General features: G+C 50.5%; 1 protein-coding gene across 1 annotated transcript in view; it reads left to right on the top strand.

The window, feature by feature from the left end:
• The window catches only part of Cdh23 (cadherin related 23), a 379,482-nt gene that overhangs the window by 78,544 nt on the left and 285,821 nt on the right, over positions 1-15,117 (top strand). The window contains exon 4 of the mRNA XM_052744906.1: positions 14,935-15,077. Within this exon, the coding sequence (XP_052600866.1) occupies positions 14,935-15,077 (143 nt within the window). The remainder of the gene's footprint in view (positions 1-14,934; positions 15,078-15,117) is intronic.

Here is a 15,117-nt window from a genome sequence, read left to right on the forward strand (position 1 = left end):
TATACACAACAGAAAGCCCCTCTGGATATACTGGATACTGGAGCATTATGTCTGTTACTCTGGCATTTTCTGTTGCAGCTTCCAAGACATGAACAAGGCCAGTGACATGGTACACCTCGTGCGAGCTGCACAGACAGGCCAGGAGTGGAATCTAGGCCCAACTACATCCAAGTGTGGTCTCTTCCTCTGTTGAGATAGTATGGTTGTTGAAGAGGCTGCTTGATGTGGAGGTCTGGAGGCGGAGAGGCTGCTTGATGTGGAGGTCTGGAGGCTCAGGAGACTTGGGATTGATGGCCAGGGCTGTGCTTGGGCCTCAAGCACAGACTTAGCATGATTTTGTTCTAGATACTCAGGGTTTGGCTTGAGTAAAACAGCAACTCCAGCCTGCCCCCACCTGCCACCTAGCTAGAGGGCCCGGGTTTCCAAGTCATGAAACAGGGAGTGGTCACCTGGTAGGGAGACGTCTTGGGAATGCTCACTGAGTCTCCACTCACTGTCCCTCCATGGTAGAGGTTCTGATGTGCTCCTGGGATGAGAAGAGAGGTGCATTTCTTCCTTTACTCATCTGTTCACCTCCTTATCCACCCACCCACCCACACATCTATCTGTTTATCTACCCATCCACCCACTCATTCACCCACCTACCCATTTGCCCACCCATCCACCTATTCACCCATCACCAATTCACCCATCTACCCATTCACCCACCCACCCACCTATTTACCCCATGTACCTACTCATCTACCCATCGCTCATTCACCCATCTACCCATTTGCCCACCCATTCCCATCCATCCATTCTTCAACTCATCTATACATCTACCCATCCATCTACCCACCAACCCCCACCCACCCATCCATGAATCCATCCATCTACCCTTTCCTCCATGCATCCAACCACTATTACACCCATCCATCTACCCATTCACTCATTCATCCACCCATCCCTCAATCCTTCAACTCATTTGTCCAACCACTCCTTTGTCTAATTCAGCCCTGCCCCTGATGCATTCATTCTAAGAAAAGATATGCCTGAAGTCATATAGTCAGGGAAGCTTCTGGCCCAATCTTTTCTCAGGCCATCTTTCTTAAGCCACAAGGCTTTCTTGTCCACTTTCTTTCTTCTCCAGCCCCCACCCCTTAACATTGAGTATTAGTGTAATAGTGGTTCTGAGAAGTCCTGCACGGAAGAATCCTATTTAGATTCTTTTTCATTAAAATCCTTTACAACGTTTAGTTATGGGGGGGCGGGGAGCACACAATGCTATGGTGCTTACGTAGAGGTCAGGGGACAGCCTTTGAGAATTGGTTCTCTCCTTCCACTGTGTGGATCCTGGGGATCAAACTCGGGTCGCCAGGCTTGGCAGCAAGCCCACTGGAGCTATCTCACCGGCCCCAGGTTATTTTTCTAATGCAATGTTCTCTACATCTTTTTGACCAAGGAACATTTTTTTTTTTCTCATGGAGTACCCGTGAGCCTCCCAGGGAATTAATGATTCGTGAAATACACTTTCGGAAAGCATTCCTTTAAGCACAAAATCTTTTTTTAATTATAATGACTTGCATGGAATATTCATAAGATCTATTATATATGTACCTGCCTTCTCACGTTGGGGTGACTCATCCTTCAGCCCTTCCTGGGCACATCATTGAACACATCACCCTGAGCAGCATCCTCTAGTGATGCTCTGTCCCTGACAGGACTGAGGGAAGGGTGAGTTCTTACTTTTCAGAGACCGTTTGATTTTTCCCTTTCATGGGGATCAGAGCACAGATTCATTTGCTTCCTTTATTGTCTGTATTACGTCTTGGAGTGACTAAGAAAACACCTAAGAACCAACTTCGTCAGTATGCAAATGCAAACACATTGTCCCTGAGTAAGGGCCTGACCAGACCTTTCCTTTGTATGAACTTGGAATGTCATGTATGTATTTGATTGTAGGACTTTTAGTCATTCAGAGGCCTTTAAAGATCATATCCTACATGCATGCCTTTTTTTGTTTTAAATTTATCTGTTTGTTGGTTTACTTATTATGGTGCCAGGAATTGAATCCAGAGCCTGGCACATGCTCAGCTAGTGCTCTATAACTAGTTCTACCCCTCACTCTGTTTTTGTCAAGGCAGGGGCTCACTATATAGTACAGGTTAACCTTGAATTCACAATTCCGAGGTCCTGGGATTCAGACATGTGCCACTATCCACATTTCGCTTTACTGCCCTGCTTTAACCTGTGTTTTGGATAACTGCACAGTCATTTGGGCTCAGACTGGATAAGAACATTGTCTTCAGGATCAGCTCGGCCTCGGTTTGAATCCTGACTCCACCTCTTCCTAGCTGTGTGATCCTGGGCGAGCTGCTGAATCTGTCTCCTTTCTCTGAGTGTGGGAATGTGACCATCTCGTGTTTGGGGTTAAGTACTAGATGAGGTGGTTTGTGCATAGTGTTTAACAGAGTGCTCAGCCTATGGTAGATGCTTCATAAATACGGCGAAGTCAGGACTAGGGTGAGGTGGGTGGGGATCCCAGGGCCTATCAACTCCTGCGACATGCCAAACTCCTGCATGCACAGGGACAGTACCCCAGAGGGAGTGCCACCTTTCATCCTGTGTCCTGGGTGCCTGCTTTGCTACATGGGCTCCGCCATCACCTGAGGATACTCAGAGCTGTAGTTGTCGAGTCTGAGCACCCAGAAGGCACCCCCCCCATCGGGTGAGAGACTCAGCTTCCCACCTGTAAAGATCCTCACCTGAGCAGCAAAAGAACTGATCCAGGATGGGGGCCCAGGTGGATAAAGGGTATGCCGGGGCTGGCCCAAGGATTCTTCTGTGCAGGACTTCTCAGAACCACTGCTACACTAATACTCAATGTTAAGGGGTCGGGGCTGGAGAAGAGACAGCTTTCCTAAGATTTACGTGGACAAGAAATCCCTTCTTCTAAGGTCGTCTCAAAGGACACCAGTGGCTGTGGAGCCCCCACCCCCATGTCAGAGCCCTTGAGTCAGGGCAAGACCACCTCCAACTGCACTGGACCTTCTCTTCCCTGTCAAAACTTTTAAAAACACAAACAGCGGCAAGAGCGACATTTGCATAAATCTCATTAGAAAAAGTGCAAGTTTCATAAATCTTGTGATAAATTAGTGCGAGATCATTCTCAACGTGATGTATTAATTTTAGGGCAGAATGAATGGTTCTGTGATCATCGTGGGTAATTACGAGTCTCTTCTGAAATGAGGTGATTTCTGGGGGGCCTTCCTCTGGTTCTCCAGCAGGGGAGGGGTTGGGGGAAGTGTCTTACCTGCATCTGGATGCACAGGTCTTGTCTCTTCTGCTGTGGAGAGTTGATGAGAAGCTGGGGCTGAAGAGCAAAGGTCTAGGAAGCCATATCATAAGGTATACATTTCCAAGAACCAAATCGCCTCCAAGAAGGAGTTGAAACAACCCAGCCTTCGGCCCATGAGAGCTGTAGCCCAGGGGTTCTTAGAGTCCTGGTCCAGGACCAGCAGCAGCCTTAGTACCACCTGGGAGTTAGTTAGAGATGCATCCAGAAGCTCTACAAAAACCACTAGTCTGCTCTAAACACACGCTCCTGTGAGTCTGAGGCTCGTGGCACTTGGAAAGCCTTTGTGTTTCCCTGAGGGAGTCACCCAGGGGCTAATGCACCAGTTCGTTGGCAGGTGGGGCCTGGGTTACCTCACTTGCAAACACTCCCCAGGTGACGCAAAAATGGAATCAAGTCAAGATTTGCTGCCTTAAAACCAAGAGATTTGGAAAAGTTTGGACACGCTAAAGATCACAGATTACACACACAAACACACATGCCCACACGCACGTAGACACATATTACACACGTATATATTTTTGCCATGCCTGTGGATTGGTCTGGGTGCCCTCCTATGGCTAGAGACCCACCCACAAGGTTGAGAGTGTGGAGGTGCCTGGCCTCCCCGTGGGAAAAATGAAAACGCCATTTAAGGCTGTGGCCCCCAGCACAGCTCCTCAGTGGAAGTGCTTCCTGGGAATCTGACTCCTTGCCCTGGACTATGAATCTACCCTCAGAACTGTGGGACATACACTGGCCTTATTTGACTCTAGGTGGTTTTGATTTGACAGTGAGTCTGGAACCAACTGCTGACTGATAGGCTGGCCTTCATCATAGACTCAGGTTTGTCCCCGTGCTTGGAGGGTGGGGCTCCAGAATCTACCTAGCCCTGGACGCCCTCTCTGATGGTCACGTTTAGGGGTATCAGTGAGGGTCCCATGGCCAGCCTTGATCCTAAGTGTGGGGACTGTGAGTGGGGACTCTGTCCTGAGCTCCTGGTAGCAGGGCATCAGCAGGGTGGCCTCTGAGCAGGCAAGAGCCAGCTTGAACCTGCCACCCGTGTTTAGACTGTCTTTGCCAGCCTTTAACGGGGCCCCGCAGTGCTCTGTTTATTTTAATGATAATGTCAAGTTCAATTTGCCATCATTTTTCCACATTTCCTTTTGTAAAGTTAATTGAACAGTTCAATGAATTGAAAAGTTTCAGGAGAAGGGGAAAAATAGCCCACTCTTATCATTGTTATTAAATCTGGTAACTACTGCTTGGCTCTCTGGCCTTAAGAAAGGACTCCATCCCCCCATCCCCTACACACATTCCCGAGGGCCTTGGAACTGCAAGGACTTGAGAAGGTCAGACAGAACATTCTAGCGTTACTTCGTGATCATCTCATGCTCTGCCTGCTGGTTCTGGACAAGAAGAAAAGAGAGCCCCGTTTCCCTGATCCCCTGGCAGGCCGGGGTTGCTCCTTTGATATAGGGGAAGGTCACCCGTGGGGTCTGTTTTCCAATGTCAAGTACCTGCGTTGACATGGCATGAGATGTGGCCAACAGAGCAAAATAGGGTAGACATGTCAACTGGCTCTGACCGTAATGTGGCGTAGCAAAAAGTACATTGGAGCCTGGGGACCAATCTGAGTGTCAGTGGTCCTGTCACCGAGCTGCCCAGCCCTGTTTCCTTTGGGGGTTTCTTGGGCCCCATCAAGAATTGGAATGTGTGGCAGGCGTCAAGAGCCCCAACTGGAGTCAGGTGTTCCATTCTAAGTCTTTTCCTTGCTAAGCTGTGAGGCAGCCCACCTCGCCCTCTTTCACAGGGCACCCTGGGGCTGTTCTGGGGAGGTGACTCTCAACACCAAGCTTGGGTTCTGTTCTCCCCAAGGACCGCTATGGTTTGGTCACTGACTCCAGGTCCCCGCTGGTGTTGGTGAAGGAGGAGCCACTCAGAGAGGTAAGCACCTTTCCCAGCGAGTGAGTGGCTGAGAGGGAACCAGAGCATCCAGATGAATTCCATCCCCTGCTGGCTCTGTCTGAATGCAGGGAATCCTGGAGACAGCCCTGCTCCCAAAACATTAACTGGGCCTTTTGCCCTGAGTCCCAGCCCTCACTCCCCTGAAGATAGATCACTTTGCCCCCCCCCCCCCCCGAGCCTTGGTGTTGTTACCTGTGTAGCAGGTATGACTCTTCTATGGAGGGCTATCTTAGAAGTAAGCGACTCTTGAGTACAATGCCAGATGTGTGCATGCCTTCTTCCCTTAGACAGCAAGTGAGTCTATCCTGACTGGTGCGGGCAGTTCCAGGAGAGCTGCTTCTGGGAGTGGAGGTGGCTGGAGGGCTCTAGACACAGGGCTGGTTCCTTTTTCCGAGGTGAGGATTTCTGCTGAGGACTGCAGGGTGTGCCATCAAGGGGAAGCTGGGCTGCCTCAGCCTAGCTGGAGGGAGGTTTGGTCTCAGGCCCCCTCTATGGCCCTCCAGCTTCCCAGGTGGGTAGAGATAGGGCTTAGAATAAGATAAAGGCCCTGAGGTCAAACCAAGTTCAGGATTCCAGAGGTGAGCCGAGAGGGAGCCTGACTGTGGCGGGGGAGGGGAGGGGAAGCTAAGACAAATGTGTGAAGTCACTTAACAGGCTGTCTGATCCCGGAGGGAGACAAATGAGATTGCAAGCTGCAAGGCCAGCTGGCTCTGAGGGGTGTCCCGACCCAGGAGATGGGGAGCAGCAGCTGTGGCTCCTACCAGGGACCAAGGCCAGTCAGGGAGCAGGCTGGGTTCCTATTTGTGTGTGTAGGGTGTGGGGGGGGGGCGGGGGGCGGATGTTAGTGCCGCTCTGTTGGTCATTAGTGGCACAAGCACACACCTATTCTCAGAAGGCCCTCGCTATAACCCGTGGCCCTGGAATTGTGGCTGCATAACCTCAGCCGAACATCATTCATATTAACTTCCCAGCTTGCTCTTACCTCTGCGAGGTAAGGGGGTGTGTGTCTGTGGCCTCTGCTTTTGCCATAATCAGTCTCCATTTCTGAAGTGACCTCTCTACTCCTAGCCTGACTCTGTCCTTTCTAACTGTCCTGAGCCTGGTAGGGGCAGATAGCTAGATCCTTGGTCCCTGGATGGGGAGAGACAATGGGTAGCAGCTGATGTAAAGTCATTGCAGGTCACAGATTGCAAGGGATTGGCTTTCATATGTCTTTTAAGGTTGATTATAGTGAGTGTGTGGAGCCCAGTGTTGGGAAGGGTTCTGCAGTTGACTGTAGTAGATAGTGGTTGATTAGTAATGTCTGCGTGGGAAAGGGCTGAGTCGGGATAGCTTGCTGGCCTCTAGGGCTACAGTAGTTGATGAGGGAGTTCTGAGGGATTGAAGGGGCCTTGCCAACCTGTCCTAGAGCGTCGGTCTCTACATTCAAGGGCGATGACCTGTTGCTTGCTGTACAGAGATGAGAGCAATGGATCTGGGAGCACAGAGCCAGAGAGGCAGATGGCAGAGAGGCAGCTTGGGGTATATGGAAGCTGTGTGAGACCTCAGAGGCATGCAGTGGGGCATGTGGGCCACAGTGTGCTCAAGAAGGTTGGCAAGTAGCCTGGTAGACTGACCCACAGTGCAATGGAAATGTGATTGGCTGCGGGGGGCGGGGGTGGTGGTGGTGGTAGTGAGGGTTGTACGGCTTGGGAAAGCATTGAACATGATGAGAAAAGTTACTTTGAATGCTGTGGGGACAATCACAGATAGGCTTCTGGACATTGCTGTGACAAGGCAGAGTATATTCACACCCGTGTTCATTCCACAGCCCCTGCGTGGATTGCAGCCTTCTCCTCAGCTAAAACCTTAAAGGCTTTTGCAGCTTGCCACCAACTTGACTTTCTGCTCCTCCCCTCACCAGGCAGGCAGAGATCTGCAGCCCTTCCCTTCTGGTGCAGATAACAACAATAACAGTAATAACAGTCATCTGGGCCATCAGCAGGGACCCAGCGGGGACTCGGGAAGCTGTGATTGTCCGCCCCTTGCCTGGAAGGCAGAAGTGACTGGCTGCTGAGGACTGAGGCCACAGTAGAGGACATGTCCCCAGCTCTGTGCTTCCTAATAGCCCTTAGCTGCCTGCTCAGGGAATCCCTACCTCTAAGACAGGCTACACTGTCCCTGACAGGAGGGATTGCACAGCCCTTAGGAGAGAATCCAAGGCCAGCGTGTAGGAGACTAGCTTCCCAGCCATGCAGGCATCAGTTCCAGCATCCCAGGTCAAGTGCTGCTGATTTGGGCTTTATTAGGTGTGATTAGCCTTGTGCTATCCTGCCCATTAGTGTAGTAATCAGTATCTGACTGTCCTCACTTTTCACTATGGCTTGAAGGTCCAGCAGGGACTCTTCCTCTCCTCACCTTTCCTGAATGTGGCAGGACTCAAGATTCTGTTGAGTGACGTGGCAGTCCAGTTGCTTAGCAGGTGTAGGGAATGGGACAGCCGGGTTTGCTGCTTTCCCCCAGAGCTGATAGGAATGAATGTGCTGGAGATTGGCAGCCAACAAGACAGATGAACGCTCAGAGACGGGGCACTGGGAGGACAGAGAGGCCTGGCGTCCTTTTGGGTGGATACACTGGATGACAGAACATTTGAGGAAGGCCCTGAGAGGTCAACTACTGCTGGGAGGTGAACGTGGAGCCTGGGCCTGGGTGACTTCAGGTGGCAGTGGTCCCAGCTGAAGCAGGGCCATGAACTTGGCCCACTCAAGAACAGTCGAAGGCAATTCAGTCAAGTCAGTGTTGGCCCATTGGTATCCGTCCTATTGGGGAAGATCACTAGAGCCTTGGGATAGTCTGATTTATTTATTTACCTTTAAAATCTTGTGAGCTGGGCAAATGGCTCAGTGATTCAAGCACTTGTTGCATAAACATGAGGTCCTGAGTTCGGATCCCCAGAAGCCCATGCCAGGTAGGCATGGCGGCCTTCTTGCAATTCTAGCCTCAGAAGGCTGAGACTGCATCCTCAGTAAAGTGAGACTAGCCATATCTGAGAGATCCAGGTTTGATCGACAGACCCCGCCTCCTCCAATGAGGTGGAAGAGGGATGGAGGATGATTCCTGTTATCAACCACAGGCTTCCAACATACAGGGCACCCATGTGCACCCATGTCCACACGTGTCCTCACACATGCAAATACGCACCAACACACACAGGAAAAACAGAAGAAGAAAAAAATTTTAAATTTAAAATATGCACAACACAGAATTTATCCCCTCGTCAGCGTAAGACTGTGGTTCGGTAGATTGTCAGTAGTCTCCAGGACACCCCTGGTCTTGAAACTCTCAACTCTGTGCCCGTAAAACAGTAAATTGCCCTCCTCTGTTCTTCCCAGCCTCTGAACATCGACATCCTATTTCATGAGGTACTTGGGAGAAGTAGGCCTGTGCACTATTTGTCACTGTACGAGTAGCTTTTTTTCGCTTAGCACAGCATCTCAAGGTTCACCCATGCTGCAGCAGGCGTCAGCACCTCCTTCCTTTTCGGAACTCGATGATCCACTGGCTGCCTAGGCTGTGTTTTGCTTATCCATCCATCCATCCATCCATCCATCCATCCATCCATCCATCCATCCGTTCGTCCGTCCGTCCATCCATCCATCCATCCATCCATCCATGGCTCCTCGGGCTGCTTGACCTCTTGACCATCATGAAAACTGCTATGGACGTGGGTTTGCCATGAGGACTCCATCTTTAAAGTCCTCCCACCCTGAGGTTAGGCAGAGTCCCAGCCTGGCTCGGCACAGACTGGAGATGGCTGGCTCGGTAGGATGGGGAGCCAAGTGCAGAAAGTCCCCTGGCTACACTGATTGAGCCAGGAGGCCTGAGTCTGAGCCATTAAATCATGCCAGACCTGGAGCGGTCCCCCCCTGTGCATCTAAAGCGGGAGCCATAAACCAGGCTGACTTACCGGCAGCGCTCAGAGCTCCGTTGTTTATGGCCAGCGTCTGCTCTGATTGGTAGATTCCTGTACTGCGCCTATTGTTAAATATTTGAATATGGGCCTGCAATAAACCACACCAGGACTTCTACACCTGACTGCACATCAGTCTCCTAAAGAGAGGGTGGGGGCACTGTCTAGGGGTTTGTGTTTTTAGCGTCCCACCAGCCAGCTGGGCCAGCAGGGTCCAGCAGTAGCAAACACCCACCATGGCTCAGATGCCCAGCCTCTGAGGTTGTTTTCTCAGAAACAGACCTTGTGATGAGCACTTAAAGGCAGATGGTTGACTAGGGAGGAGATCCCAGAAACCCTAGGAAAGGGGTGAGGCTATGAGGTAGGGCCAGATGGAATTTCTGGTGCTGTAACAGATTACCACAAACTGGCTAGCTTATAAAGAAGAGAAGTTCCGTTAGCTTGCCCTTCTGAAGGCTAGAAGTTCAGGAGCTTGGTGCCCACATACAGTGAGGGTCTTCACCCTGCATCATAACATGGTGGAGGATCACATGGTGAGAGAGACCAAGTGTTAGCTCGGGGATCTCATCCTTGGGAAGCCATTGATGCCTCTGCAAGGACCTGAGTTCATCTGGTTCTGATGGCTTCCTGAAGACCTCATCCCCAAACACCAGAAATTATGAATTAAACACGGAAGTGTTAGAGGACACATCCAAACCACAGTATGGACCTTGTCATCATTGGAAGTGGCAGATGTCAGTGTAGAAAACACGCCTCAGAGATGTGCCTTTGAGAGCCAAGGGAACTGGGATGCGTGCCCACCACCTCTCATCTTTAGCTGTCATTTCCCATAGCCAGTCACTGAGTCCCAGCACCAGAGAGGTCAGTTCCATGGCCCTTCTGGCCCAGGAGTGGCGTGGGTTGACTCTGGTGAAAATCATGGAGTCTGACCATGGGAGACTAGGCTAGTGTGGGGGTGGGTGTGGCCCTGAGGGAGACACAACACCAGTTGCAGCTGTTGTGGACACCCCCCAGCCCCTTTCACATCATCCTCAGAAGCCCCAGCACCTATGAATCACCGGACACCTTGCCACAAAACAAGAACTCCAGCTTCGTCCACTACTGGTGGGAAAATAAAATGGTGTAGACACTGTACAAACCCACTTGATGATTCCTCAGTAAGTTAGACATAGAATGGCTCGATAACCCAGCAAATCTACTCCTAAACACATGAAAAACAATTTAAAATGAGAATCCAAACAGTATCTTATACAGAGATGTTTAGATCTGCAGCATTCATAGTCCTAAGTGGGAAATAACCCAAACCTCTGTTGACTGAGGAGCGTGTGAATAGGATGTGTTAGATCCACACAAGAGAAGATTAGTCAGCCATCAAAAGGAGCAGGGCTGTAATACAGGCACCAGCATGGGCCAGCTTTACAGATGATGCTAACTGAAAGCCACACACAAGGCCACAGACTGTGGTTCTGTTGATGTGAACATCAGTTCTAATACAGGCATCAGCATGGACCAGTCTTAGAGTTGATGCTAACTGAAAGCCACACACAAGGCCACAGACTGTGGTTCTGTTGATGTGAACATCAGTTCTAATACAGGCACCAGCATGGACCAGTCTTAGAGTTGATGCTAAATGAAAGCCACACACAAGGCCACAGGCTGTGGTTCTGTTTATATGAACATCAGCTCTAATACAAGCACCAGCATGGACCAGTCTTACAGATGATGCTAACTGAAAGCCACACACAAGGCCACAGACTGTGGTTCTGTTGATGTGAACATCCAGGGCAGGCAAGAGATGCAAGTGGAAGTGTAGAAACCAGAGACTAAGAAGTGTGATGGGGACAGTTTCCTTCACGGATGATGGAAGATGGTTGCCCAGCACCGTGAATGCCTCAGAAGGTACCAGATTGTACACTTTGGATTGTGAAGATGCTGAATTTTGTGAGGTGGTTATTTTGCTTGTATATAGAAGAGACAGGGTTCCATGTAGCCCAGACTGACTTCAGACCTGCCGTGTAGCCAAGGATGACCTTGAACTCCCAATTGTCCTCTCCCCATCTCCCAGGTGCACCACAGGCATGCACCACCACACTTGCTTTGTGCCGTGCTGGGGATACAACCCCGGGCCTTGTGCATATAGGCAAACAAGTGCTCTGTCCGCTAGTCTGCATCCTGAGCCCACCAGATTTTTTTTGGCTTTAAATCACACCAAGTATGCCATATCCAAGATGCTGTTATCTTAAGGTGGGGACCAGACCCTGTGGAACCTGTGTACCGCAGGGTCTCACAGCCAGGGATGGTAATCCTACAAGAGATGATGGGGGGGTGGGGGCTAGAGCCAAGTCCCACAAAACGACCTGATTTCTGCAGGGACAATATGGCCAGAGATTGCTGGTGGGGCAGCTTGCATGCTTTCCAGAGGAGCCAGCTCTGGCCACTTGCGCGGTGCAGCCAAGAACACTGGGCGGGGGAGGAGGTGCCCAGCTGGAAAACTGTGGGGTGCCTTGTCTTAAATATAATATTAAATCAGCACCTTTAATTAGTACGCTTAGAAAAGGCCACTAGCAATTACCTGGGACACCAAGAAGGCGTGCTCTAGAAAGAGCCTGTGAGGAAGCCACAAAAGACCATTTTGAGCAGCGCATAATTGAGGAGAAAATGGATAAAAGTCCAGGAAATTACAGGGTGGGTGACAGCAGCTGATGGCCCCATCCCTATCCTGCCCAGCGTCCCCCCCTCCCTGGGAGGACCCGAGTGTCAAGCCTGGGAAAGCCATTTGGGATATCAGGTTCAGTCACACGACCTTGGCTGCAGGGCTGATGTGGCCTTCCCACAATCCCCTTGGCCAGCCAGAGCTTAGCCTCACTGAGCCCTCTACCTGGATCAGGATGGAGCCGGCAGGTGAGGCCAGTTTTCTGAGGGCTGCAGTGTAGATGTTTATACTGTAGAGAAATCAGGGCACATGGGGCGGGCGGGGGCGGGGGGGGGGGCTCTTGTCTCCTGTGAGGAATTGGCCCAAGGCTTGGAAATCAGCTCTTTGCTTCCCAAATCTGACAACAGAGAGGTGATGTGTGTGTGTATGTATGAGTATGTATGATCTATCTGTCTGTCTGTCTGTCTGTCTATCTATCTATCTATCTATCTATCTATCTATCTATATCATATACAGAGATATAGATATGATTGCAGGGCGTTTACCCACCAACCCCACAACTCCCCAGAGTTTTCTTGAGTGCGAGCAGCAGGAAATATTAGAAGGATTTAGATTGTGGAGATGAATAGATAGAAAATAAAGGATAGCCTCAAGAGGGCCTGGAACCTATTCCAATGGGCCCTGACTGTCTGTGCCCCAGGGTATTTATAGAGATGCCAAGGAGTGGAGCAAAAGACCTCCTCCCCCAGCACAGCCAAGTGCAGACCATCTCAGACACCTGCACTCAGGCCCATGGCCCTAATCATCCTCTATGCGGACCTGCTGGGTAAAGCCACGAGGAACCTGAAAACGGGCTCCCACATATGATGTATGTATATGTCTATTCATGGAAACCAGGAGTCGAGGCTGGAAATGCCTGCAGTTTTAGAGTATATCTTTTAGAATGCACTGTGTAGTGCATTCGGCTCCCAATTGGCCCTCGCCATTTGGATATCTGGTCTTTGGGAAGGTCAGCTTGTTTTACCTGTGTCTTCCACGCACTCCACCCTTCTGACTTAGGCAAAAAAGGCATTGAGCTTGGCATATAGGCGTTCAGAGACGGGATCATGTGCTTCCTATCGCCCACTGTTCAACCAGGCATTTGCTAACTGCTTCTGGCTCCTCCCTCTGTGAGGTGGGAAATGTCTCCAAGCTATTCTGATCTTGTTCCACGCCCTCTCTTATCCCTCAATGCCCCTCTCATCTCTCACCTCCCTCATCACCACAAATGCTATCTGACAATGGGAGAGGCTATGTTCCTTCCCTGAATCTCAGTGTCCTCATCTATAAAATGGGTAGAATAATGACCACCAGACAAAGTTATAGGAGGATTGAATGAGCAAATTTAAGTGAATGGGCAAAAAAAAAAAAAAAAAAATCTTCCCATTTTGGGATCCTGGTTAGGGCCTGACAGGAACATTTCTGTGGAATTCTTGCTTCCTGTGGGAGAACTGAATCTCCAGCCTGGGCTATGGAGTGCAGCTCTGCCTTCTGCTAACCACAAGACTGTGGGAAACGATGACGTCACTGGCTAGTGCCTTAAAAGCTCCAAGGCAGACAGTATGGCATATGGAGCTCCCTGCTTGCCTTTGCTCAGGGCTCACAAGTGTTGGTGGTCACTGTCGGTAGGGCTGCTCTGCTATCTGCTTCCTGAAGAAACTCCCGAGTCACAGACCCACAGTTCCTCCTTCCTCCCCTTACTTTGCTCTTTGAGGCTGTCGGTTAAATACAAACATCAGTATTTGGGGACGAGATAGTGTCTGTCCCATTTTGCAGGTTCAACTGGACCCTAAAAAGAAGGGAGTTGCCTAATACAAGGCTCTGAGATGACGGTGCTAGATCTTCCCTTCAGAGGCCTCCACACTGCATCCCCAGCTCCTAAGGACTTAAGGGTCTCCTGAGGCTAAGGTGACCAGCTATCCCAGCTATCTTGGAACTTTGGGGACTTGGCAGAATCCTCTTCATCTTGGTTAAATGGGGCAATGGGCTTGTCCTCTTTGAAAGTCACTCGGGAACCGGGGAGCCCCAGGACAAGATATTCTATACCAACCTTCTGAGCCAGGCTATACGGCACCACCCTGATGCCTGGGATAGCCTATGTCCAGAGCATTACATCCTTGAGGGTGACCCCTACCTTCTGGTCTTCTTCTTGAGGACAGGAACCAGACCCTGTCAAAAAAAAGTCTTGGAGTGACACATCTTCTTAGCCTCCATGCAGAGATGAAGACCAGAACATTTTGCAAAAGAGTGTGAAGTAGAAAAGATGTTTCTATTTGCAGAAGATGGAAATCCAAACACAACAGAATTAGGAATAAAACATAAGAACAGGGAAGGGTGTGGTCATCAGTGCCTACAACTGAGACCTCCGGAGGACTGAGCCAGTACCTGGCCCTGTGGTCATGCTCCTACATCCCAGCAGGAATGCCTTCTCCAGGTCCACAAGCTCTGCTAGCTTCCTTGACAGCCTGCTCCTCAGGCATGCTATTCTTGTAGGTGCCAGATTGGCCCAGTCAACAACCCAATGGAATGAGAGCACAAGTCCCAGAGTTGGCTTTGATTGGCTAGTCTGAGTCACATACTCATCCCTGAACCAATCATCGTGATGGAAGAGAGGAAACACTTTGATTGGCTAGGGTTGAGTTATGCACCCAACTTGGGACATAAGAATGGACGTATTGGAGGTCTGCCCTCATCTGAACCACCAGGGAAAGGTCTCCAGATTACAATCAGAGAGGTCACAGCTGTCCATTTCACACCTAGAACATGGTGAATGGGGGATCTGTGTCACAGCTGTGCACACCCTGTGACAGGTGGACCAGTACCGAAGTGGAGAGCCGTGTTTGTAGTCCAATGATGCTCAGGAGGTTTGGGGATGATTGTTGGCCTCTGGAAGACATGGAAGTGTTGGAGGTGGCTGTGCCCTGAAGGATGCCCCATCCTTTGGGCAAGGTGGGAAGAAATGAGCCTGACCTTTGTGTTGTCCCCTTCCCCTCTCTCGTTCAACCACTCCAGGTTCTTCTGTGACCCAATTGCTGGCCCGAGACATGGACAATGACCCCTTGGTGTTTGGCGTGTCTGGTGAGGAGGCCTCCCGCTTCTTTGCGGTGGAGCCTGACACTGGTGTGGTGTGGCTCCGGCAGCCTCTGGACAGAGAGGTATGGCATGTGACTCCCTAATCTCAGCCCTTTTCTGGAG

Source organism: Peromyscus californicus, unplaced genomic scaffold (assembly GCF_007827085.1).
Source record: "Peromyscus californicus insignis strain IS unplaced genomic scaffold, ASM782708v3 Scaffold_19__1_contigs__length_69161282, whole genome shotgun sequence".
In the NCBI taxonomy this organism is placed as follows: domain Eukaryota; kingdom Metazoa; phylum Chordata; class Mammalia; order Rodentia; family Cricetidae; genus Peromyscus; species Peromyscus californicus.